This window comes from Gasterosteus aculeatus, chromosome 18 (genome assembly GCF_964276395.1).
Source record: "Gasterosteus aculeatus chromosome 18, fGasAcu3.hap1.1, whole genome shotgun sequence".
In the NCBI taxonomy this organism is placed as follows: domain Eukaryota; kingdom Metazoa; phylum Chordata; class Actinopteri; order Perciformes; family Gasterosteidae; genus Gasterosteus; species Gasterosteus aculeatus.
In genome coordinates, this window is record NC_135706.1 from 3,501,353 (window position 1) to 3,527,777 (window position 26,425).

The window sequence follows — 26,425 nt, forward strand, 5'->3', positions numbered from 1 at the left end:
TGATCCGATTCACCGTTACATGCCGCAATAGTCGAACTATCAACTGGATCGGATCGAGTTATCCAGGGGTGTTAGTCGGATCGTAGTCGGACCGCACAGTTGGAAAAAGGTGTTTACATGAAACGGATAATTCGATTTCAGTCCGACTAAGCCAGTTATTCGAATCCATGTAACCACGCTGAGTAAGGTATCTAACATAAAACCCACTTGAAAAGACAAACTATCTCCTGAACAAATATCTTGTAACACCCTAACTACCCCTTTAGTGTTTTTACCTCCACAAAGGCGAAGACCATGGCTGCCTCACAGGCTCGGATCTGCTGCTGCGTCTGGTTCAGCTTGGTGGCCAAGGCCTCCCACTGCTCCTGCAGGTAGGCAGCTGCAAAAACACCCAGGGAGCATTCGTCTTTTAACGTGCCTCAGAAAGCCGGCGCACGTTAGGAGTGTGTATTCTTTCCACGGCGCTACCATTTGATTTCTCCTGCAGCTCCTTGGTGAGAGCCGACTTGCAGACGTGGTCCATGAGTTTGAGCAGATCCTGCCAGCGCTTCCCCCTGAAGCAGGTCTGCACATGACCCAGGAAGGTCAGGTTCTGCTTCCTCGAGTAGGTCTGCGAGAACAGGTCCTCGAAGGCCTCCCGCAGAGGGAGCAAGATCTGCTTGTGGTCTACGGGCTTGTACCTACATTGGACAGAAATATAACAAAACATTGTTGCGACCCCGGAGTTTTATTCCGACACTAAACTCCTGCCATCCACCAGCAACGACCTAATATATCTACTAGTCTGTAAGGAGGCGGCTCCCACCGAGATTGTTAGTAGTGTGGAGACTCATCCATCCATATATTTACCACGAAGACTGCACATTAATCAGCATTTGAGATTCCACCTTAATGAAGATTAGTAATAAATTGGCTAGGGAGTTCATTTGTATCTGTCGTCCCTGAGCAGATTATTATACATGTGTGTCTTTAGATAAACAAAACAATTACCTCTATGCACCATAATATGGAGACCTTTTTTGCCTTTTCACTCATTTTACTTGGTTTTCAGTCACCTCATTTCTTTTCAATCCCTTTTTGTTAGATGTTGTGTAAAATAGATTTGCCACTCACCCGCCAAGCAGGTCGGCAGTGTCGCTCTGTTGGTTCATGTTCACAACCCGCAACCGGTGTCCTGCGTTGAACACACGGAAGTAATTTATGGGCTGCTGCTTCACCAAAAACAATAGATGTTTATTCACCTCTCAAGGACATACAGACCTGTGACTCTGGCCAGGTGTTGTACGGTTGAAGTTTTGCCAGTTCCCGTCTCTCCCACCAGCAGAACGGGCTCTGCTTTGGCTACACACACTGCCAGCTGCTCCAGCAGCACAGCGGAGGGACGTGTGGCAGCAAAGGTCTGGTTGTCCCTGTTTGCGGCAATAAAAAGGACACTTATGGTTATACACTGAATGGTTGACCAAAACACACACAAGACCAGAGAGACATCATTGGTCATGCCTCACCATTTGTCAATGTAAGTCAAATTGTTTTGGTGTAGAGGTAGACATGACAGACTGATATGGAAGAGTTTGCTTTATTTGAGTGGATTTCGTAATGATGGGATAGTGGTAAATGCTTAAATATAGTGTAACCGTAACACCAATAGAGTAGTATTCACAAAAGGGTAGCTGAAAACTGATTAAACACATTTAAAGTGTTGAAAACATTGAACATTATACAGCAAGTGACAAAAGCATTCACCCCTGAGGCTTTTTGTTCTTTCCTTCTGCATTAAAACTTGCATTTAAAAAAAGATTTACAAATAGTCTAAATTGCTGACAGGTAAATAACAAAAAAATTGTTCAGCTACTCTAGAAAGTAAAAAGTAGCATTTGCATATGTTTTCGCTGCTTTTATGAAGTACCGTATTTTCTGCACTATAAGGCGAACCGGATTATAAGGCGCACCTTTAATGAATGACCTAACTTAGAACATTTTTCATATATAAGGCGGATTATAAATTGCATCAGATACTGCAGTCAAACGTTTGACGTCGGGGCGGGTGGATGGGGGGCAGGTGGAGACGGTGCTTTCAGGGTCCGATCGATGCTGCACAATACCGCCATTATTAAAACGAAGAATGTTTAGGAGAGTACGAATCAGATTATAAGGCGCACTGTCGTTTTTGAAAAAATTAAAGGCTTTTAAGAGCGCATTACAGTACGGAAAATATGGTAAGATCTGGTCCTGCCAATGACTCTCACAAGTCCCGCAATTAATTGGATAATTAGTGATAAGTTGGAGAAGTCACATGTGTCACATGAAGTGTCACATGTTCTAATGGGGCACTAGCAAATCCATTATTACAAAATGGAAAGAATATGGCTCCACAATAAAAACTGTCCAGACAGGACCAATACCCACGGGTTCAGGCAGGAAGGGCATCCATCGGAGAGGCAACATAGACACTAAAGATAAACCTGAGATATCTGGAAAGCGGACATACAGGACTGCTTTTAAGCCGTACCCTCTACCACAAACAACGCCATTGCTGTGTACACCGTCTACAGGTTCCATTTACTGCAACAGGAAACCAACTGGCACACAGTTGCAATGTTTATGTTTATATTTGTGAACTGCTCCATTAGCTTTAGGGCGAAATCTGCGCAAATATTTGGGCACGTCCGGATGGCCGAGCTATTAGAATGATGCATTTACCATAATCAATTCAATGTCTATTCAATTTGCCAGCAGGGGGCCCGCTTGGTTCCATCAGTGGGCGAAGGCTGGCATGGTGACCAGCCAATGCGCCGAAATAAAAAGGTCAAGAGGGGTGTCGGGCAGGATGTCCCACTTACAAACTCAGCTGCACTGCTTCCGTCTGCTTTCGACCCAGAGTCACTCGGCCCACTGAGGCCTCCAGCTCGGTCACAGAGATGCCGGGCTGATACATCTGGCAGAAGTGCAAGGCCTGGAATTACAATGTAGATTGATTAAAAAAAAGAAGAGATGGGATAGGTTTGGGAAACGCTCCCTCCAAAAACACTTTTTCTGCCAAAGTGGGCTGGTCACCTTCTCTTTGGAGATGTTGAGCTTGCTTCCGATGATCTCGGCCATTCGCAGTCGACTTTCAGGACGAGACAGCATGGCTGTGAAGCAGTCAAGAGCCTGGCAAAGAGACACAGAGCAAAAAGGTCAGCAAACACTGCGCATCCTGAATCCCTCTGAATCAAATACAAGTACATGCTGTTTTCTAACAAGTGATATTCACCTCTTTATTTGCTTACTTTGTCAAGAGATCACACTCACTAACCTCTTGGAAGACATGTTGTGCCGTGGTCAATGACGCGCCGTCGAAGTTGACGCTGATTCGCTCACACCATTTCAAAAGGTCCCTGTGGGATTACAGAACAAAATTGGCCACATTTCAACCCTCACCCGTTAATAAACCCAACAACAGCCCGAGCTCAGCAGTTAATTACATTGATCCATGAAAATCATCTGCTATTGAAGCGCAGAACATCATCAAAACTGCAGACACATTGATTTCCAGGTTGACCAGGGCAGATATGTAACGTCTCAAATTCCTTCCAGGCAGCTTCACATCAAACTGGGGTCCCACCATCGTATACCCCTCTTGTTGGTTCCTTCAATAAGAAACCCCAAAATGCCTTCCTCTTTATTTTAATATCTAGGGGAAGTTGAACTTGGAAGTCGCTAGTAACGGCAGCGTGGCCACGCGGGGTTTCGCGCAGGATGTCCCATGCAGACGTTTTCAAAAACTGCTCCCCGAAGAAAAGGCCTCGGTTTGACCCGTGGAATCTGTGATCCCCGTCGTACAGAGGACAGTCGGGTCGATGATCAATCGAGCAGAGCAGCAGCTAGTGGAAAGCTCATTAAAGAGTCCTGCTGCAGACCGGCTGGGAGTTTTGGTGATGTAAGGCCTGTCAGGGTGAAAGGGCTTCTGTTTGGGTGTTATGGTGCAGAGAGGCCAGGCGCTCTGGAACGCGGCACGTGGCCCTCTATGGCCACTTCATCAGTGTAGAAACAACTCAGGGGAAATGATGATCTCGTTAATCAGCATTATCTTTATGGGGTTAGGCTCAAGATCAGTGGAAGGCCTAAAGAAAGACACTGAAGAGCTGCATTACAATAAAAGACAGGATCATGTGACCTTTAATCTTCACATAATTTCAATATGCATTTTAAAATGTATGTCTGACAAGATTGGGAGCTTTATGAGAGTGCAACGCTGAATTGCTGCAGTGTATCTTCCAATGGAACTTGATGCGTAAAAAGGTTTTCACCCTGGATTGACAGTTGTTTTGCAAAGTGTGATGTGATCAGGGGGACATCCCTCTCCCAGGATAAGACGTAACGTTATTTCATTAGACGGGGGCAGTGAAGGGAGAACAGAGAGGGGCGAGCGGGGCCTCACCTCAGCGACAGGGCCCTCCCCTCCAGCGGTGTGCCTTTGTCCTCAGACTTTTGCTGCTGGCTGTCCTCGGACGCTTGGAGGCCGCCCGTGTCCATGTCAGAGTGTCTCTCCCCGGTCAGCTGGCAGTAGATATCCAGCAGACGGTCCGACACCACCGTCAGCCTCTGATACCTACTTATGAGCACCTACACAGGGAGGAGGAGCGGGAGGGGGAGGGGTGGGGAGATTAGTTTGTGTCATCTCCTCGCTGCTCAATCAGAAATCAAAATTAAAACAGGGATTTCAATTCCTGTTTCAAAGCCCCCCTCGTCCTTTACGGAGGCCTTGTCTGTACCGGTGACACATAAAAGAAGTGAGACACGTGGCTGGAACGATCACAAAATGCACGGCAGGACTCAACAGTCCGGCCCTGAACTTGGATTTTCATGGTTGTGGTTATTAAGGTGATCAACATTTTTGCCCCACTCGTTCCTGAACGGCTTGTTTGTTAAAGGCCCGTTGCCTCAACTCCTTCCCTCTTACCCAGCTGCTTTCTTGTGGCCCCGACACACCAGCCTCCTCCCCTTTATCGTGCCGTTCATCAACGAAAAGTTAAATCCTTCTTACGTTACTTTTTTGTTTAAAGCCCCGGGCAGCAGCGCTGTGCCGAAGACAAACTTTCACTCTGGGACAAACTCAGCGCTTCCAGGCGGCGCTCACCTTCTTCAGCTCCTCCCGCGTCATGTTGCCCATCTGCAGCTTGGTCCAGTACTTGTCCAGCAGCGCTGCGTGAGCGTTCTGCGGTTTGTGCCAACTGCCGCCACTGTAGTACATCCTTTAACACACAAGCACATCACGGCGCATTACGCCCGCTCCACGCGCTGATCGGAACTCGCTGGTTTCAGATTGGTTATGAGCGTTTGTGCGTTTGGCAGGTCATCCCTGCCCAACAACTGGTAGGTGAGGCTACCTGCGCTGCTACAATTGTTGGGAGGCCTCTTTCACAAAAGGGTTAGCGAGGAGTACACAGAGGAAATGTGACCCTGCAAAGCACCGACGGTGTGAACGGGAACAGCAGCGTAAAGAAAGATCTTTATCAGTTTAAGTATACATGGAATCCGTTGTTGCACGGCCTACATTGTTTGAAGAGTACTGAGACGTTAGCAATACGGAAAGATCAGAGAGGCTGTAGGATATCATCATATATCATATTCATATTCAGACATTGAGACACATCCAAAAAGCGAAAGATAAAATAAGGTTACCAGATAAAAATTCTATATTTACAAGCCGCTGTTCCTTACCTTCTTGTCGCAAAGAACTGAAATCCAGGAGCAACATCGATGCAGTCCTCGCGCCCCGGAATCATCAGCTTTTTATTCTCCATCAAAGGCAGAAGCACCGATATCTAAAACAAAAGGTTTTCAGTCCAGTTTGAAGCTGTTGCAATGATACGAGCACAACATATTAGTCTAACTAAAACTTGTTTGTTAAGAATCTACCCGGAGGATGAAGAGGTTTTAACTCACCACGTCCAGAGGTGCGTGGTCGATGTCTTCCAGGAGGATCCACTGGCCTTTGGATACGGCCTGTGTCAATGTGCCCGGTTGCCACACAAACTTCCCTGGTATATCAGTGCAACGGTACATCCCCAGCAGCATCTGTAAACCAAACCAAACACATTCACCCAAGGTTTCCCGCCCTTCATCCAATTTCCCCTGGATGTTAAAGCGGCACGGCAGAATGGCTGAAAGCGAATGGAGGATGTATGGGCCAATCTTCTCATAATGCAACTCTGTAGTAGGGCTGGGTATTGTTTAAAACATGACCAGTGTTTCCCCTACCATTATATGTGGGTGGGCAGGTGTAAAATTGTTTGAGAGCCACTTTAAGTTCAGACTGTTTCCATATTCACACTCACCTTGCTGTCAGTTTGATCTCCCAGCTGGACCTTCAGGATCTCCGTAGCTTTTGTATGTCCTGTGACAGCCGCCATAAACTCAACCAGGGCAGTTTTGCCACATCCAATAGGACCCTCAAGCAGCACTGGCTTCTGGGAAGCCACAGCCAATGCCAGTCTTCTCAGATTACGGCAGGTGGAGTCCACCAGCACCAGATCTTTTGGGTTCCTCTGCACAATGAAATCAACATGAGGACCAAAAAGCTCCCCGATAGATTGCTATATTTGATAGGTTGACGAGTACACACCTGTTCAGTCTGTCTAGGAACTATCCTGGGTAGCACAACCCCACAGACTGCCACAACGTTCTGGGACAGGTCCTCTGATACCACCTGGCCCCGGGTGAACTTATTAGCCTTCTCCTGGCGCCACATCACAGAGCCCTGATTGGTTAATACCAGGGCTTTTTCCACCTCCAGCTGCTGAGTTTCTTCTAAAGCTCTGGTGAAATATTTAGAACAAAGTGATGATTCTGACACAATGGCTTTTATTTAATTAAAATGTTGTGTCTTGTACTTTTACTATTAATTGAGTATTCTTTTGCTTTTCTATTAGTAGTTCTACTTAAGTAAGTAATCAGAAAAATTCTTCCACTGCTGAAAAAGTTTCATAACACTCAGGACATATCCCAAAATAATGATAATAATAATAACAAGAAAAGTGAGAAAAAAACATACTTCATTTTCATGTGCAGGATCTCATCGCTCGACAGCACCTTTCTCAGAAAGATGGTTTTCTGATTATCAGTCATGTGAGAGACCAGCGCTAAACAATGAGCAGTGTACCTGTTGGAGACAATGAGAATATACAGAAGGTTGAACTTGTAGAGTCTTAAACCTGCATTCTTTCCAATTACCATCAGGGACAGCTCCTCTGGTCGCTTAAAGAAGTCAGATTGTTTGGAAATCTCAATGGCTCTACGTCTCACTTGATTAGTTCCCTTAGTAATCCTTGTAAACATGAGTTCATAGGCTCTATCACTAGGTTCAAATCATTTCAATACATGTTCATTTAGTAAATTAAGGTCCAATTTCGAGTAAAATAGACCTAAAAAAAGGATATATTCTAGGTTGTCTAGATTGTTTGACAAGTCGCCACAATGGTGTTGTCCGGTCTGCTCGCACGTTTTTCCAACTTTTTGGTTTAAATTATTCAACGATATTAGTTGTGTAAAAATGTTTTTACGGTTTTGAGTTGTACTTTACCTCACCCTCTCGTGCATCTTCCAGTTCCAAAAAAACAAAAATGTTGGCAAAACCCGCTGCTTGTTAACAAGTGCAACCATTTAGAAAACAAGGTGTAGTTTAAACAAGAAAGCTCATCTTTGACCTTCAAAATAAATGAATGTATGGCTCTATATTTGCTATATGAATAGACTAAAATAAGTTTGGTGTAATTAACTTAATTTTGTGACAATGATGATACCATTGCAGTCTTTTTGCCTAAATGTGTTATTCTTTAATCTCTTCTGCAGCCTCACTCCCTACCATGGACTGATTTTGTAATTTTTAGGGGCACAGGGAATTTTTAGGTGGGGAACGTCATCTAAAAGTTTGACAAACCACTTTGAGTCAAATTGTTCAAGTCATAAAACTGTAATAAACACTGATTTATTTAGCTGCCTATTCAAAGGTTTATATGTGTTTTGATGGATGTTGATAATAGCCCTTGCCATGCTCAATTGTGTCTAGATTCAATTTATTATACAGATCTAGTACAAAATATAACATTTGACCCAAAATGCATTGAAAAAATGTATTTTTTTACCTTGCTTTCAACCTATGAAGCCAGCCGTGGTTGATTAACTGTTACATTGCGCTGTCCACGTGACACTCTAAAGTCAATAGAGATGGCGGGTACATACCCTCGAACCATGACATCGCTGGTGAGCAGCTGGGATACGCAGGGACTCCAATCCCAGAGCATTCGAAACTTGGCACAGTCACTGTGGAGGAAACGCAGTGTGGCCCCCATCAGGTCACGCAGCTTCATCCTCCTGGGGCCGTACTGAACGGCCGAGGACTCTTCACTAGTGAAGAAGAGCCGCTGAAACACCGGGGGGGCATCGTCGAAGTACCGCGCAGCAAACCTGGTGGAGAGAAGGATGAGAATTGGTCGGAGTGGATGCAGCCTGCAGAAATCCTAAATACGGTTCATGCATCAGTGTGTCGGGAGTGCCGGAGGAACCAGCTTCCACTTACGCCTGCGCGTCCGGACTGACGCCGAGGAGTTTGCTGAGGGCCACACACAGGCGCTCGTGGAGGTCATGGTTGATCCTGCCGCCAGCTTTGACCCTCTCTGCGTTGCGCTCCAACAGGTCCAAGACCAGCGGCCGCAGGTGTCGAGCAATCAGCAAAGTATAATCCTTCTCCAACAGCAGCTTGGCCACACACTCCAGAATACACTGCCTGTCCTGCTGGCTCCATATCTGAGGAGAGATCACATGGGAAGGGTCCCAGTAGGAATATTGATTGGGTGACCCAAAAAACACACACATAGAGAAATATTTGTTATGAAATGTTGACATGCTAGCTATTAAAAAGGCAGCAGAATAGACTCCAAGTAGGTCATGTGGAGTGCCTACTGCCACGTTTTGAGTTAGTGTGAAAAGAAAACACTTATTCCACACAAGCCAGGAATGAAAATATCTTACCTGCTTTGACAGATATTGGGTCAGTTCGTTGTGACTTTTGGCAACATGTCTGGATATGGTGCCCAGTGATGACAGGCTCAATTCTAAATTTTCCATCCTATCATTTGTCGCCTATAGAGAGGCGGTCTAGAGTGAAAACAAGCTCGCGCGCTATATGAACAGGTATTCTGCTTCGCTGATATTAAACCAAACTACTGGGTTCATCACGCGCTCGTCTGTCTGAGGTTGTATCACAACACACATGCATGTTCCCGTCGCTGGTGTTAAATTCCTGTCCACATGTGAGCGGAGCGCAAATCCTTCCGGGTCACGCGGGGGTTGGATTCCCCCTGCTGCGTCGCGCTGTGATGACGTACCGGACGGCGACGCGAGCACAGCGCAACTCCGCGGGCGGAACAACTTTCCCTCGAGCGAGCTGCCGATCCGCTGCTTTTCTTATTTTTTATTATTTCGCGTGTGTCAGCTGGCTTTGGGGAACCGTGAACCCCCGGAGAGGACCGTGGGGCGCAAGACACCTGGTCTCCGTTAGGGTTTCGCTCCTGTTTTACCAAAACATTGTGTAGCCGAGGAGCTGCGAGCACACAGTGACAGACCGCGGGAAATGTCGGTACTTCCTGTGCGATGAAGTCTTGGCGCGACATAACAGTGGTAAACAACGGGAGGACGCATAACAACACGCAAGCGAGTAAGTCAACCTATTCGTCTTTAGCTAACTGTGCTATGCACTGTATTAGTCTCTGGACAGCTTATATGTTTCACATCACCGTCCCAAATTTACCCTACGAGCACTTTGACGTTTAGTTACCCGCTGGCGCATTGGTAGAAGAAATAACTGAAAAAGGCAAACGAGGGTCTAACAGACCATAGCCTGGTTATTAATGTATAAAACACCAATGTAACACAATATGTTTTGAACTTGAAGTCGTGTTTGGTTGAAGAGTTTAGCGCAGGACGATAGTTACGTTAGCTGATCTTAGCTTCAGAGTTCAGGGGTTCGTGTACCGGATCGAGGCCGATGGCATTGGATTCAATCAATGTTCAGAAGCAAGATCGAACTGCGCAGCGACCTTCCCATCGGTTTCTCTCTGGTTTGCTCTGTCGTTGTGAGGCTTTGCTGGTCTTTGTCGTGGTAACGTCAGAAGTGAACAAAAGCGGTGACCGGCCTTTGTTTGCCTGCTGCAGAGAAGAGAATGTGCAGCTCGTCGCACATGTTGTGGGTGAATCAGTTAGCAAATTACTTGGTGATAGACATCTAAACCAAGGCACTAGTGGTTGTATTAGAGGCCATTAAGTAGTTATTGTTTTGATACAGTGAGTAGAAGTAATAAAGAGATTACTAACAGGCTATAACACGAAGGGAAATTCAAGCTTGTGTGGCATTAATGTATCTTGTTATATTGCCCTAGTTTTCTGAATGGTGATTTAGCTTTAAACTTTCATTGAGTTGCATGACAGTGGTCCAAATTTAAGTTCTATCCTAACATTATGCAATCAGTGGCATTTTTGACCTTTCATGCCAACATCTTCCAAGCCCATAACTGTAAGTAAAAGAGGAGATTATACAGATGACCTCATCTGGGTTATTTTAAAAGCTGCTCAACCGCTGAACTAACAATCAGAAGTGAAAATTGTATGTTAATGCTAGAATCAATTTTGTATTAATTAAATGTGTTCGTATGATAACGGTTTTCCTTTGGCGTCGCCATCAGGAACTCCTTGAGGATCTGAGCCACAGCAGCAATATGGACGACATCGACACCAGCGAAAACCCCGGTCGTAAGTTTAACAAAACAAAGAACATTCACTTTGGGTTTTCTTTAGTGGTATTCTGGATTATATTTTGGTTTGAAATAAAGATATTGTAGCGTATGTTAAATAGGCTCCAGACGTGGTTTCACTCCAATTCAGTATCATGCAATTCTTTCTGTAAATGACATTGAAATAAAAGCATTTGCTTTTCCAAACTATACTGTGTACATTTTTCTCATGGATAAAATCATTCAATGTTTTCAGTATATGTAGTGGAAAAGTTTTCTTTTCCTCTATTTAGCAGCTTTTAAAACAGGGAATGGAAGTTTTTGCATTGGGAAATTAACATAGTAGGAATTCTGTACATTGATGGCAGTAGTTTGAGGTTAAGTCTCAGTAGTCTACAAGTATACAAGTCTTGTATGGAGGCAAAAGGGTTGATCGTAGCTGTCCATAAGTGATGACGTGCATTAATAAAACATATACTGCATTCCAGTCTTTTTGCCTGAGGACAATGAGGATTCTGTGGATATCTATGACGGCCTGGACAGCCCTTTCAGCAGCAATGGAGGTAAAAGTCTTACCTGAAAGTTTCACTTTGTTCTCCTATCGCACAGTGGTATTACTACAAATTACCATTGTAACACTGGGAAAGTGTCCAGCTCAGATTCCTCCGTCCAACTTAGCGATTTTATCGTTACAGTATTTGTCTCTTTTTTGCTGTATCACAGAGCAATTATCACAAAAGGCATCGCAGCTGAAGGAATCAATGGACCTCTACGAAGAAATTGTCACAGAGGAACAGCAGAGCAGAGAGACGTCCTACTCGGAGGTGATTTGCCGTGTACTCGATGCTTCATTCTCTCTGTCGACCTGTTACAGCGTCATGATCCTTCCATACCGAAGGGGAAGCTTGAGACAACCTCATTTGCTGCTTTGCTTTAAATTGTATATATTCAATTGTGTTGCAGTCTCAGAATTTTTTTATTTACTAGTGGTGTGTGAGGACAAAAAGCAGCAACAATGGTTTTCCTTCATGTGTGCCAACTATCTCACAATCCTTTTCTTTTTGTTTGTGTGCAGTTGAAGTCCAGATTCCAGGCAGCTCAAAATCAAATCCTTGAGTTACGCAGGAGAGTGGAGCAGATGCAGCTGCAGGTTTGCCTTATTTTCTTTATCCTTCAGCCGTTTATAGAAAAGTTGTGCATTGTTGTCTAAATGTGTTTTCATATTAATGTTTAAAATCAAATGATAATATATTGTTGGACTCATTTCATCATTTTTCTGCCAATCGCAATTTCCCATGTGGTTTCTTTCAATGTGTTTTTTGGAGGATAACAAACCTCAGCCACTGAGATGTTATCTTGGTTGTCCGATATCTGGACCACCATAATCCTCCAACACAGTATTCTCCGGTCAAAACATATCAAGTGCTGAAATGGAAAACCGCATCGTCGTCTGATGTGACTTATGAAATACATGTCGGGCTGCGACGCTCCTCTATCGTCTCGGTTATGCGCCATCTGGTACTTTAGCTTCTAGAGCTCACAGATTTTTGCGTCTTTTCAATTCCAAATCACTGCCACTGGTAGTTGCTGTAAATTAGCTGCCTGTGGGGAAAAGGTCAAATCTAGATGCTATTATGACAGGAATCTTAATTGATACTGTTTAACTGTAATCCTCTAAAACTTCAACAGCACTAACATGTTTCGTTGTTGTACTCTCCCTCTCCTTTGAAACAGAATACAGGGTTGAACAGCGAGAATATTCTTCTCAAAAGGAACATTTCTGCACTTTTACAAACCGCAAGACAGGAGGTGGCACGAAAAGATGCTGAGATTCAGAGGTTGAACCAACAGTAAGCATTTTTTCTTTTGTATGCATTTACCTTTTTCTCAACTGGCGGACTCACAAGTCAGTCCCTAAAACTTGTTTCGCAACTACAGACGTAAAAGGGTCTCCCTGATTTTGTTGCTAAAACTGGAAATGTTAGACAAAAGAAAAAAAAAACTGCATTGCAGAACAAATCCAAAGTCTTTTGGGCGACGCTTTGCTATTGGGACGGGCAGGAGTTGTATGCTTGTAACTCTATTCCCATGTGGCCACAACATACGTCTCCACGCGTGAAGATAAAGGCCGAGCCTTCCGGTCCCAATCTCATTAACTGCTGTTTTATCAACAACTATTATTTATCTGTTTAGGGCTGAATGTAATGTATAAAAATACTCCATACTAAGATTCTTTTGGCAGTACAAAGCTTTTATTTTTATGTGCCTCCTGATGAGTGTTTAATCCGTATGACAACTTTGTCTTTCCTAGGTCGGTCAAACGTCACCATCATCACCAATCTTACAACAATAATCTTCGGGATCCCAAATCTACCAGTCAGAGCTCCATGTTAAGGCCGCCTCCTCCGCCAATCTCCCGTGCTCCACCGCCCTCCTGTCCTCCTCCGCCAATCTCCCGTGCTCCACCGCCCTCCTGTCCTCCTCCGCCAATCTCCCGCGCTCCACCGCCCTCCTGTCCTCCGCCACCACCGCCGCTTCCTCCAGCTCCATCCGGTCCTCTGCCACCGCCGCCTCCTCCTCCTGCTTCCTCCGGTCCTCCTCCACCCCTACCAGCGTCACCTCCCAGGGAGGCTCAGCCCCCCAGCAATCCTCTTCAATCCCCAAGAAAAAAAGGGGATCCGCCCGGCGCCTCCAGCAGGAAATCCAGTAGCAGTTCATCAACCCGACACAGTGAATCAGACAGACACAAGTCTAAGCACAGAGAGGAGTCGACGGACAGGAGATATAGGAGTGGTTCAGATCCCAACAAGGACAGTTCAGCTCCTGACAAGTACAGGTCTCACAAAGCGGACAAAGACACCGGGCGACATCATGACTCCAGATCGTGTAAAAGCAGGAACAGATCGGAGCATTCTAAAAGCCCTCCACCAGAGAGTGCAGGTCTCTCTGATGACAAGAAAGGGAAGAGACATCGAGAACGTAGGACAGACTCTGAACACAGTGCAGCTCACGGCTCTAAAGAGGGCCACAGCCGAGTGCACAGGAAAATCAAGATCAGCGATGGACATGTTAGAAGTTCAGACTGGAAGGACCGGAAAAAGTCCTCTTCAAATCAGCACGCTGAGTTCTCCAAGGAGAGGGGAGGGGACAAGCTGTCAAACGATTACGAAAGGAAGGACAGGCAGCGTCTTTATGAAGATAAAGACAGCAGAAAGCACAAGAGGTGCACAAGCAGGGAACGCGAGAAAACAAGATCGAAAGAATGCGACTTGGTAAAAGTGGACGACGGAAGGAAGGAGAGGCGAGAAAAGACACACAGGGCCGTGAAAGGATCTGCCGAAGAACCGAAAAGCGCCACTGAGAAAAGCCCTTTGGAGGAGAATAGTCCAAACAGTAAGTTGTGGTTCATGGAAACGTTGAACCTTACCCTTTCGCCAATCAAGAAGCCAGGGCCGCCCTGCGACGCCAACAAAGGTGACCTCACACCAGCGGAACAGGTATTCGCAGAGAGGCCCGACGATGAGGGCTCACAGCCCGACATCGACGACATGTGTGTGATTGACGAAGTGAACAGCAGTGAGTTAGAAGCAGGGTTGGACCATTTGGCAGAAAAGACGCGCGAGAGCGGCAAGGATGCGAAAGCCGTCCAGGAAAAGGACGAAAGCCCGGGTGACGCTCTCGCTGCCGACCAGCAGCTCGCCGGCAATTCAGCCCAAACTACCTCAGCGCCAAGCCAAAACCCAGAGGCTGCGGTGAAACGGAGGACGGCGCCGCTCACACCGATGCCACCGCAGGTCAGTTCTCTCAAAGCAACGGGAACCTCAAGAATCCACGAGAGCGAGCTGCCATCGGACAGCCGGCTGCAAGACGGCAGACCTCCGGAAGCTGCAGACGGGGACGAAGATGCATCGGCGAGCCGCTCTGAAGAGCGCGCGGGCAGCTCTTCACAAAAGTCTAATGGCGGAGGCGGAGATGCTGGAGATCCCGTTGTGCCGGAGCCAAGCGTGGAACTGATGTGCAGTACTCCGGAAACCGCAAGACGGAAAAGTGTGGCTTCTGCCGAAGAAGAGTCGTTGCGGGAAAATGCCGCCGCTGAGGAGGCTGACCGCCAAAGTGAGCGAGTGCCCCCCCCCACTCCGCCCCAGGACTGCCCTCTCGCTTCAGTTTCCCTCCACAAGAGGGACGCCTGCCCGGTGCAGGACGGTCGCAAAGAAGCCGATGCTGTATCCAGTACGATAAGCCTCGACGCCGTTCCGCGAGAAGGGCTGAGTCTGCCTGAGGCCATTTACGTTCTGACGCGGACAAACAAGGACGGCAGCAGCAACGACGGCAGCGCGGCCGCGGGCTGCATCGGCGTGTCCAAAGTCAGCAGCACGACGGGGGAGCCGGCGCCGGAGAAGCGCGGCGGCCTGTCTTTCACGCCAAAAAAGAGCTTCGCCCCTCAAAAGGGTCGCGAGAACAAGGCGGAGCCTTCCAGCTCTGTGCCGCTGCTTCACGACGAGGACTCCATGATGAACACGCTGAGCAATCTGAAGAGAATCCCCGACGCCATCAGCCCTCTGAGGAGCCCAATACGGATCACCAAGAGGAGCCATCTCCACCTGCTCGGCAAGCCGAGTCACGTCAAGAGCCTTCAAAAAGGTACAGCTCGTACACACACATGCAAGATTGCATTGGATTTAGGCACAACGTCGCTGTCTCTTAATACTTCAGTAGTTTTGGACATGAAAGTAGAATGCAGTGAATATACCAGATTCTATGAGTTTGATTTTGGTCCCTTTTTTAACCATCCATACAATTTGTATTGTGCTCTTTATTCCTTCCAAACTGGTGACTGGTAATCTGGATTAGACTAGGAAGTACCAACAATTATTGTCATAAAACGACACATTTGAGTTATGATCATTTCGATCAAATGTAGAGAGCCACAACCTCCACTTTAGTAGAGCCAAACTCTGAAAGGCCATTCCATTCATCACAGAAACTCCTAAAATTGAGACATTTGTATTCTGACTGGTTGATTAGAATATCTGTTTTGAAAAATCCACCTTTTAGATCAGGATCTATTGATTATTAAATCTATTTGAACTAAATAAACTCTCAAATGTGCACATTATCAACACGTGGTACAGATCTCATCCTGCTGCCTCGATAACCTTCGTTGTCTTCTCTCTCCCGTGCAGATTTCTCCCTCGCTCCCGCCGATGCCAGCTCGAAGAAGTTGGACGTCAACAAAGAAAACAAGTATCCGGGCTCTCCTGCAAACCACGACGCTGCGAGCCCGCTGGACGGGGCGTCCGACCCGCCCTCCAGTCTCTCTGAAGCCGAGCTGGAGGACGGCGAGATTCTGAGCGAGAGCGAGGAGGCGGTCGCTGCCGCTCCCGCGGCCAAGAGGGCGAAGTTAGCGCAGCCCGCCCCGAACCAACCGAGTCCTGCCACTCTGTCAAGAAGGAAATCGGAAGGGAGGTGTGCGACGCAGAGCCCAAAGAGACGCTTTAAGACGGTCTGTCCCGCGGCGAGCAAAGCCTCTTTTTCCTGCACGGAGGAAGTCATGGAGACGTTCAAGGCGGTTCGCGCCGAGATCCGAAAGAAGTACATGAAGCTCCACAAGACGTTTCCCAAGAAGAGCTTCTACGGCGTCATGGACAACTTCCAGGAGTCTTTTCTAGAGTTTGTCGACGGCGCTCATTTCGGTCAAATCTGCGATCAGGCGGCCGAGCTGAAGTCCGTCCTGAAGAAGCTGATCGCGTCCGTGTTCGGCAAAGTGTCCAACAACGGCATCGTGAAACGCATCTTTGAGCAGCAAGCGGTCGATCTGAAGCAGCGGCTGTGGGACTTTGTGGACGTCCAGGTCGACTACCTGTTTATGGACATTCTCGCCGCCCTGAAGGGCGCCTGCAAACCGGCCGGGGGCGGCGGGCCGACCACCAAAGAGAAAGGCCCGAGGAGGCCTCCGCCGAAGAAGCCGCCGCAGTGTCAGCAGACGGAGGGGCGGTCGCCTCCGGGCGGCGCGCCTCGAGCCGGACCGCGCGCCGCCGCGCCGTACAAAACGGGCCTGGGAAGCCGAGGGAAGGACATCAGAATCACGCACGGGGAAAAAGACCGAAATGCCGAGCTTCATTGCGCAAACAACACAAATGCACAAACCGTAGCCGTCTTCCTCCCGGCGAGGAACGGCCCCTCCACCCCAGACAAAAAGAGTAACGCGTCGTCGCTGGTCGTCTCTCAAAGCGGCGCCTCGCTCGACAAAACCGACTTTGAGCTCCTCACGGAGCAGCAGGCCTCCAGCCTGACGTTCAACCTGGTGCGGGACACTCAGATGGGAGAAATCTTCAAGTGCCTCCTGCAGGGATCCGACCTGCTGGAAGCCGGCGGCGCAGCCGGAGACGCCGCGTCCTGGCCCCTCGGTACGCCGAGGAAGGACGGCGAGAGGCTCATCGGCATCGCCACGCCGACCAAATTCGACTCGCCGTCCAAACTGCTGTCCCCGATCAAGTTCGACACGCCCTCCAAACTCATAGCCACGTGGTCCAGCATCTCCCCCCGCAGGGCGTCCCCGCGGGCCAGAGGCCGGCTCCACCTCAATCCGGCCGTGTTCGACGAAAACTGCCTCCTGGAAGTGCCGACGGGGAGCCGAGTGGCGGCGCAGTCCGGCGCGGCCGCGCAGCTGACGTACTCCATCCTGTCCGAGGACCTGGCGGTGTCCCTCACCATCCCGTCGCCGCTCAAGTCCGACGGCCACCTGAGCTTCCTGCAGCCGTCGAGCGTGCACCTCATGTCCACCCCGGACAGCGTCATCAGCGCCCACATCAGCGAGGACGCCCTGCTGGACGAGGAGGACGCGTCGGAGCAGGACATCCACCTGGCCCTCGACACGGACAACTCCAGCTGCTGCTCCAACAGCGGCAGCGGCGAGGCGCTCGCCACCCCGTTCGTGTTCAAGCCCGACCTGCCCATGCAGGCGCTGGTGATGGAGCGGTCCAACGACCACTTTGTTGTGAAGATCTGCCCGGCGGCCCCCGGCGCGGACAGCACGCTCATCGCCGAGGACAGCTTGAGTCGGACGCTGACGGAGGACGGCCGCGCGGAGACGGAAGACGGACGAGCCAAAGCGGTTCCTCAGTCCACTGGTGCTCTGTCCGATAGCGGCTCAACAATAACTAAAGGTTCATCCCCTCAACGGAACACCTCAGACGGTCGTCTTTCTTGGCGTTCGCAGAAAACGGAAAATCCGCCCAAAACCACTTCAGATTTGCACAACAGCGTTCTCGTCACAGTCCCTGGCGATGAGAACGCGAGTCACACAGACGAACCGCCGAGTCAACAGAGTCCCTCAAAAGTGGACTCCTCGGGGTGTCGAGACGGGACCAGCTCCTCAAAAACGGCAATAGATAACGGCCGACCCGATGAAAGCCTTGAAAATGACCAAGAGCACCAGGCGGCGGAGCACGCCTCTGACTCCCAAAGCGCCGCCGCCGCACGGGACTCTGAACTCTGCCAGCCAGAGAAAGATGGAAAGGACAAAGGCAAGAAGCGGCGGAAGCGCCAAGAGAACTCCAAAGCTAAGCGGTCACGGAGGGAGGAGGAGGAGGAGCAGGAGAGTGCGGGGGAGGTCGCCTCCGACTGCAGGCGAGACGACGGCGAATCCAAATCCTCCCCGGCGCCTCTGTCCCCCAACAGCCTCCATGCCAAGAACGTCATCAGGAAGAAGGGCGAGGTGGTGATGGCGTGGACCAGGTCAGTTAGCGCTCACCGTCCTTAGGAATTTGTGACCCATTGTTTTTTCCGGTCATTTTGACACGTTCTTGCTACATTTCAGGTCAAATGTGATATTTAGAAATGATACAAAACAACATACTGGGGCTGTGTTTTACTACTTTTACATTTTTACATTTGACCTTTTACTCCACTACATTTATTTGTGTGCTAGTAACCCAATACTAAACAATGGAAACGGTGAAAGGGAGCATTTATAGTACTGTTTTTGTACAATTGTACTTGAAGGGATTATGCTTCCATGTAAAGACACGCTGGTAGTATTGTGTTCGCGCCTAATGGTAAAATACGAGCCACTTAACAACCCATTCTGTTGGTAAAAGTAGTTGGTAAAATCATTTGTGACGCACATAGTCCCCGAAAAGAAATTGCTCATGACTTGTATCCCCCCCCAGAGAGGAAGACCGAGCCATTCTCATCGGTCTGAGGACTAAAGGGGCCTCACGGGAGACTTTCTCTGGCTTGTCAGAGAAACTCAATAAGCCGTCGGAGCAGGTAAGTTCACCTGCTTTGCTTTTTGTCGTCGTTATGCGATGGAGGATCGTTGAATGACTCCTTCCTTTTGTTTCTCTCCGTCACCAGATCGCCCACAGATTCAACCAGCTCATGAAGCTTTTTAAGAAGCAGGAGAAGATGGACCCGTGAGTCCTCGTTTCAAAGAGTCCCCACGTGCACACTCGTGCTGTTCATGTGACAAGAAGCCGGAGGAAAGTGGGGGGGGGTCTGTCATGACCCGGAGCCCTGCACCGTCCCGCCGACACAAACATTAGCTTGGCTCTGTTTTTCCAAACACAAGTCTTAATTTCAGTCGCTGACCAGAAGTAATGTGTTCTGGACAGCGACCCAAGACCGGATAGAAAAGAAGGGAACAACTGACGAGCCAGAGGGTTGTGAACGGTCATCAGTATTACTGTTTTTCACCCACAGCGCTTTCACCACAACAAGTCCAGATCTGAAGTCACGTTGTCCTCAACTGAGCGTCTGAACGCCGTGGAGATGCGATGCGTCACAACAATGGAAGCCTCAATTAGTCGTCCACTCGTGTTCTTCTCAAGAGGAACTGCCTTCGGGCCGCGATACTTCCAGGTTCAAGTTCCCCCGGATGTTCTTTGCATCACGCCGCTGGTAGAGGTGGAGCTGTGGGACTGATGGATGCATTGAAGGGTTGACAGTAGTCTGCCTTGTATCTTATTTTACTGGATGTATTTGTATACTGGGGGAGGACGAGTGCCCGAAATATTTGGAAGTTGTTGAAATGTTTACATGTCAAATCCATGTACAGGACATTACATTTATCTGTTAATACAAACGTTTTAGTGGCTTTTTGTTTGATTCACCCTATTGCTTGTGAACAGAATGGAATGCAATATTGTGTGTGGTTCTTTACTGAAAATAAAGTTTTATTTATTTATGCCGCTGTCTGTTTTGTTCTTTTTTTTAATTGTTATTCACTAGAAAATAAATTAACCACACCATATTTGAAGTTAGTGTTTTTAAATTAGTGGAATAAAATAATTTTGGCGAGCAGCATGAACCGTGGTTCGCCATGACATAAATATTCCTGAAGTGGGCCGCAAAGTTTGTAAAATCGAGGCCAGTGCTCCGGGGCTTCTGTCTCCAGCAGAGCAGCCAGTCAAATGGATTTGTGAGGCCTGCTGGAGCTCATCGTGCCAGATTCCGGGCAGACGTTTGCCGTTTTCTCTCCACGCTAAATATCCGTATTTGTCTAAAAGCCTCAATCACACACATAACTGTCGCTATCATTGATTGCACAGATCAAATTCAAGCCATAAAATGTGAGCTTTTCATGTTCCAAGTTCTTCACGACTAAATAGGAAAACCCTTTCTTTGTGGCCCCGTCTAAAACGGGACAAAAAGCCACCGACGTAACGGGTCGAAAGCCCGCTGTTGTGCCTTCCAAAGGATGAGCGCAGGACACACCGCACATGATGTGTATTGACATCTCTGTTATTTCCAGTGTTCTGTCCTGTTAAAAGTGTCGGGGCGAAACTAACCTCGGGGCGTTCGCGGCCCCTGTACACGATCAATTGGTTTAACTGGGGTTCTAGTTTGCGAAAATAGTGCCAGCTCTCTCCCTGTGAGCCGCCATGTCTCCACTAATGAGTCTGCGGCTCCACGCTGGAGCGCGTGCGACGAGGACCTCAGCAAACATGTAAGCAAACCTATTTTCCCTGAATTTCTTTAAAGAAAAAACCCCTCCAAACGACCGTTTATCCGCCGGCGCATAGGCCTAACTATGTGAATGAAGATGGGCGATTGGAACTTATTAGGGAGCATCTTAGAAGAGGTCCACATTCACTCCACCATCGTGGGAAAGATCTGGCTCACCATCCTCTTCATCTTCCGCATGCTGGTGCTCGGCGTGGCCGCCGAGGACGTGTGGGACGACGAGCAGACCGAGTTCGTCTGCAACACGGAGCAGCCCGGCTGCAAGACCGTCTGCTACGACCAGGCTTTCCCCATCTCCCTCATCCGCTACTGGGTGCTGCAGGTCATCTTCGTGTCCTCCCCGTCCCTGGTCTACATGGGCCACGCGCTGTACCGCCTGAGGACCCTGGATAAGGAGAGGCACAGGAAGAAGGCCTCCCTAAAAGCCGAGCTGGAGGGGACGGACCCCGTCCAGGAGGACCACCGTAGGATCGAGCGGGAGCTCAGGAAGCTGGACGAGCAGAAGAAGGTGAGGAAGGCGCCCCTCAGGGGCTCGCTGCTGCGCACCTACGTTTTCCACATCCTGACCAGGTCCGTCGTGGAGGTGGGCTTCATCATTGGCCAGTGCGCTCTGTACGGCATCGGGCTGTCTCCCCTCTACAAATGCGAGCGGTTGCCTTGCCCCAACAGCGTGGATTGTTTCGTGTCGCGGCCGACGGAGAAGAACATTTTCATGGTTTTCATGCTGGTCATCGCCGGGGTCTCTTTGTTCCTCAACCTCCTGGAGATCTTCCACCTGGGGGTGAAGAAGATCAAACAGAGCCTGTACGGATACAAATACGGGGACGACGACAGCGTGTGCAGGTCGAAGAAGAACTCCACGGTGCAGCAGGCGTGCGTGCTCAACAACTCCTCGCCGCAGAGGCTGATGCAGCTCACGCACATGTCCTGCCCCCGGGTGTCGGACGCTCACAGGAAGCCTTCGGACCCCCAGTGCAAGGAGGGCCCGGCCCACCGGGCGCCCTCGTGCAGCAGCGACGAGTCCACCGGAGGCCGAGGAGCCCCGGGCCGGCCGCAGTACGCGGGGCCCCGGCCCACCCTGAGTGCCGGCCACATGGAGATCCCGGCTGCCCTGAGGAACCCGCAGAGGAAGCACAGCAAGGTGAGCGCCTGCAAGGAGCTGAGCGACATGAGCGATTCGCCCGAGAGCGACTACCACCCCACGGGCAGGAAGTGCAGCTTCATGTCCCGCGGGATGTCGGAGAGCAAGCTGGCCTCCTCGTCCGACAGCGCCGACTCCCGCAGCTTAGGGGACGTCGAGGCCCAGCACTTCAACCAGGGGGAGAGTCCGGCGGTGACACCGCCACCTCCGTCGAGCGGGAGGAGGATGTCCATGGTGAGGGCAAAAAAACAAAAACCCAAATGTCTTCCAGTCATGTTTTGTCTGGTGGCCCCTGATCAAGGATACTAAATGGGCCTCGCAAAGGGGGGCTGAGTTATGGGCCTTTTTTCATTTTTTCAAACATTCAAAAGGCTTATAACTCATCTTTCTTTTAAATAACGTTTGTTTCAACTTAGCAACTTATTCCTTAACGTGCCAGGCACTTTTTTACACGTCTATTTCGGATGCACTCTGGCGGAGGAACCACGCAGTGATTCCCTTTGAGATTTTGTAGTTATTAACATGACCTCTATCCCAAATACACATATAGAAAAAGCCAAATTAGAGTGAAGGTCATTTTACAGTACATGTGTTTAAAAGTCTGGGCGGCACGGTGGCGTGGTGGTTCGCACCGTCGCCTCACAGCAAGAAGGTCCTGGGTCCAGAGGCCTTTCTGTGGGGAGTCTGCATGTTCTCCCCGTGTCTGCGTGGGTTCTCTCCGGGTTCTCCGGCTTCCTCCCACACTCCAAAGACGTGCTCTGGGGATCAGGACTGCCTGTAGGTGTGTGGATGTGAATGGTTGTGTGTCTCTGTGTTAGCCCTGCGATTGGCTGGTGACCAGTCCAGGGTGTACCTTGTCTATCAAAGTTGGCTCGGATGGACTCCAGCGACCCTGTGAGCAGATGGATGGATGTTTAAAAGTGTCTATTGGCAAAATTAGTTTTTTTTCTCGGTCTCTGAGCTGAGATGTCATTGGAAAAATCTCACAGCACTCACACACAGACAACTGGATACTTTCCAAAGGTTTTTAAAGGTTTTTATGAAGGGGTTTGTCCATGTTTCATTTCTAGCTTGAATTATTGAAAATGTTTTACAAAATATGTATAAAAAATGATCTTTGTGAAAAATACTTTACTGCAATTTTTCAGGAAATTGAACGACAATTTTGAACCTGGCTTAATCTCTTCAGGTTTCTCTTCACAATGGCTAAACAATGGCCTATTTGCATATTTAACAAATTCTTTAAAAAAGCTTTTAACGTAAAAAAAATTGCTTCACTGTTAGTAACCAACATTTCAATCATATGTTATCTGTGATATCTATTAGTTCAATCTATCCATCAATCTATAGGTATGAAAGAAACTCCATTGTGTAAAAATAAAAACAACTGTCTGATAATGAGTACATAACGTAGTAGTCACCAGTAAAGTGTAACTTTGAGACATTGCTGAAATTCAATCTCTCACTCAGTGGAAGATTGAAAATGCCTAAATTAAAACAAATCAAACAAAGGAGGTAGAACACGACTCACTTGATGTGATTTGGGCATCTCCATTTCTAAAAGAGAAAGATCTCCCTTGTCTAAACTAAGGGCGGTGCTTTGTTTCCCTCTGCTGGACGCCACTGAAAAGGCAATCATAACAAAGTAAAGTCACACATAAAAAGTAAACTGCTACGTTTTATGCTACATTATTTATCTTTATTTAGACGTATACAAACATATGAATTGAATGAATGGCCTCTTTAATAGTTTTAAAGTTTTTCTGTATTGATGAGTGTTAAAAGTGTGCTGGTGGGCACCTGTACCTGTCAGACCCACCAGTAATGTCCCAGTGACACGCCTCATAGGTCAACTGGACATCACTGCTGCGCGTTGATAAGTTAAACCACTGGAGGTTGGAAAAAAATGTGATTTTCAGCTGCTTTGAAGAAACCTTGGGTCCTCTATTCTTTTAGTCGCAATGTCCTGTAAAGGCTGAAAACCCAACATTCAACATACATTCCTAAATACATTTTTTAAATGTTTCATTTGATATTTTGGTTGGACTCTGCGGGGGCCAATCCCAATGTTCCCCCTGAACGCTCAGGGACTGACCTGACATCCCCCGGTAAAGGGTTGAGTGTGAGAGTCTGTAGGGGTTTGAAATGGTGTAAATATGAATGGGACAGGAACCATGAGAAGTGCAAACGATTATTTCATACTTTTTGCTCTCTAATTTGAACGTTATCAAAATAGCTTCAATTCAATTCAGTTTATTTTGTGTAGCCCAAAATCGCAAATTATAAATTTGCCTTTTACAGTCTGTACACATGGGACATCCTCTGTCCCGAAACCCTCACATCGGCACAGGAAAAACCCTCCCGTGGCGAAGAAAGGGAAGAAACCTTCGGGAGAGCGTGGGAGAGGAGGGATCCCTACAATACGACTAAAAGATGTACAATACATTCAATTCCTATAACAGAAATGATTGCGAGTAGTAAGCAAGGTGTGTGGCAGGACCACTGCAGGGGCAAACACCATGAGATAGAACCACCATCAGATAGAACCACCATGAGATAGAACCACCATGAGATAGAACCACCATCCACAGAAGCCTGTGGGGAGGGAAAGCACAGAGGGTAATGTTGGTTTATGATGACAGTAATAGTAATATGATTAATATTTAAAATAATAATAATGATGATGACGATAGCAGCAGCAGGTGTCAGCAGGGCCACGGCAGGAGGCATGAAAAGGGTTGAGATAATAATAATAATCCATTGAAACCTGTGCAGCGAGAAAGCACAAATACTCCGTGGAAGAAACAAAGTTAGTGATGCGCATTAATGTTTACAGCAATAGAACATCAGCGCACATTAGTCCCACACGGTTACTTGACAGATTAACTCTCTTGTCACTCAATATCAAAATGCATCAACCACGAGCAAAGTGCATTTCAATGTTAAATATATTTTATAATACTTTCATCTCATTTAGAGAACAAGCTCCAAAAACTAACAACGTGTGGATCTCTGCCTATTTCAAATAACTTAGATGAGCTGGGATAAAACAAAAATATACCATGTAACATGCCTCAAAACACAGCGGTAATTTAAGTTTTTTTTTACTGATTTTTACTGAAATTTTACTGATGAACCTGTAACCACACCCACCAGTGATGTCATGACTCCCTGAAAGGAGTAGACGGCCACATCGCCGTGGCAAGGGGGGAAAAGTGAGTCCACTGGGGGTCCAAGAGAAAATCAGATGTTCAGCAGCTGCTAGAGAAATGCATTTATGTCTGTGATATTATGAATATTAACCATGCATTGCTTGTATGGCTTTCTTTCTTTCAGAGCATGATATTGGAGCTGTCTTCCATCATGAAGAAATAAATGGAAAATGACCCGTTTTGGGAGCAAGCAAGAGGAAAACAAGAGTTGCAGTGGAGCAACGGATCCTGCTTGCAAAGGGAGCCTCATCCCGTCCCTCAACTAAACCTTTGTGTCTGCAGTTGGGATGAGAGTTTGTTTGTGTGTTGTTGTTGTTGTTGTTGTTGTTTGATGTCTCCAGCGCCTAAATAGTTTTTAATTAACAGTTTGCGAGCACCTTGCTAAGTGACTGAAATTACTTGACTGAAAAATCGGCTGCAAAGTTATTCGACTTAAAGATTGTAAATAAAGATTGTGGAATTGGCAACCGACAGAACCAAAAGAAAAAGGTGAGGAAACGTATCGCACGTTTACGGTTTGTCATACAGAAGGCGTGGGATGCTGGGGGAAGCCCGATATCCTTCTTTGAATATATCTCACTAATTTAAGCTTTTATTGCGGAAGGTTTGTTTTTTTCTATTACAGATGTTTTCCTCTTCAGCAGGGCCAATACCTTTTGTCTTGAGTGTGAGAATTCCCTTTTATACTGTAAAGATACAGTGTGTTTTTAACCAGCCACTGCCGCCGCCTGGACACAGTCAAGTCAGCTACTTGGTCGCCCTCTGAAAAAACAATTGTCCAAAATATTTCCTTCTCTTTGGCATGATGGGTAAAATGAAAACGGACCAAGCACATGAGGACGTTTACTATTCCCTCCAGACAACCATTGAGGAAAGAAGATGACTTCCAGGACAGTGGGGAAAAATACCGACAGACCAGCCGGTTTGCTTTCCGCCCGTGACCTTCAATGACCTCTAGTCACCTGCTGTCTGTGGCCAATGAGGAAGATCTTTGGAACCAACGCCCCTTTAACCAGCTGCCATCAATCTCTGCATCTCCTCTCAAGTTAGTCAGCTTGTGTAGTCGGTGAACAAAGTAAACAAAGTGAATGTGCTCCCTGACAGCTGCCTTTAGCGCATTGTTCAGTGCCTGCAACATTACTAAAAAGATTAATACCCACCATTGCACATCCTATTCATTTCACGTTGTCATGGTGATGGAATAGTTGCTTTCCCATTCGTATCTAGGCCATTGCAAGTCCTTACGGGACTCTCACTCAGTCCGTCGGCCCCTGGGGGTTCAGGGCTTGAGGTTCAGGGCGGCCGGTGGTGTTGGGCCACAGAAATCCTTCTGAAGA

At 47.8% G+C, this 26,425-nt stretch overlaps 3 protein-coding genes across 6 annotated transcripts in view; 2 read left to right on the plus strand and 1 right to left on the minus strand.

The window, feature by feature from the left end:
* mdn1 (midasin AAA ATPase 1) overlaps positions 1-9,375 on the minus strand; it is a 48,524-nt gene extending 39,149 nt beyond the window's left edge. For all 3 annotated transcript variants that reach the window (XM_078093978.1, XM_078093979.1, XM_078093977.1), the window contains exons 1-17: positions 9,013-9,375; positions 8,561-8,787; positions 8,224-8,448; positions 7,037-7,144; positions 6,608-6,800; positions 6,321-6,530; positions 5,929-6,060; positions 5,704-5,807; positions 5,120-5,234; positions 4,421-4,605; positions 3,296-3,377; positions 3,055-3,150; positions 2,841-2,953; positions 1,261-1,409; positions 1,114-1,174; positions 469-680; positions 276-379 (exon numbers count right to left, since the gene is read on the minus strand). In XM_078093978.1, coding sequence (XP_077950104.1) covers positions 276-379; positions 469-680; positions 1,114-1,174; positions 1,261-1,409; positions 2,841-2,953; positions 3,055-3,150; positions 3,296-3,377; positions 4,421-4,605; positions 5,120-5,234; positions 5,704-5,807; positions 5,929-6,060; positions 6,321-6,530; positions 6,608-6,800; positions 7,037-7,144; positions 8,224-8,448; positions 8,561-8,787; positions 9,013-9,108 — 2,412 coding nt within the window. In that variant the 5' untranslated portion in view covers positions 9,109-9,375. The remainder of the gene's footprint in view (positions 1-275; positions 380-468; positions 681-1,113; positions 1,175-1,260; positions 1,410-2,840; positions 2,954-3,054; positions 3,151-3,295; positions 3,378-4,420; positions 4,606-5,119; positions 5,235-5,703; positions 5,808-5,928; positions 6,061-6,320; positions 6,531-6,607; positions 6,801-7,036; positions 7,145-8,223; positions 8,449-8,560; positions 8,788-9,012) is intronic.
* On the plus strand, positions 9,370-19,956 carry casp8ap2 (caspase 8 associated protein 2). The gene is made up of 10 exons (XM_040160087.2): positions 9,370-9,697; positions 10,722-10,788; positions 11,258-11,332; positions 11,493-11,593; positions 11,845-11,919; positions 12,504-12,619; positions 13,081-15,410; positions 15,953-18,506; positions 18,941-19,040; positions 19,128-19,956. The coding sequence occupies exons 2-10, from the start codon at positions 10,755-10,757 to the stop codon at positions 19,188-19,190; spliced, it is 5,448 nt and encodes a 1,815-aa protein (XP_040016021.2). The 5' UTR covers positions 9,370-9,697; positions 10,722-10,754; the 3' UTR covers positions 19,191-19,956.
* Positions 19,957-20,633: 677 nt separating this feature from the next.
* Positions 20,634-26,253, plus strand: gja10b (gap junction protein alpha 10 b). Of its 2 annotated transcripts, none has more exons than XM_040160333.2 (2): positions 20,634-22,110; positions 25,213-26,253. In XM_040160333.2, the coding sequence occupies exons 1-2, from the start codon at positions 20,809-20,811 to the stop codon at positions 25,249-25,251; spliced, it is 1,341 nt and encodes a 446-aa protein (XP_040016267.1). In that variant the 5' UTR covers positions 20,634-20,808; the 3' UTR covers positions 25,252-26,253. The 2 variants fall into 2 exon arrangements, with proteins under 2 accessions (XP_040016267.1, XP_077950107.1); XM_078093981.1 differs by having other exon boundaries at positions 20,667-21,876.
* The last annotated feature ends 172 nt before the right edge of the window (positions 26,254-26,425 follow it).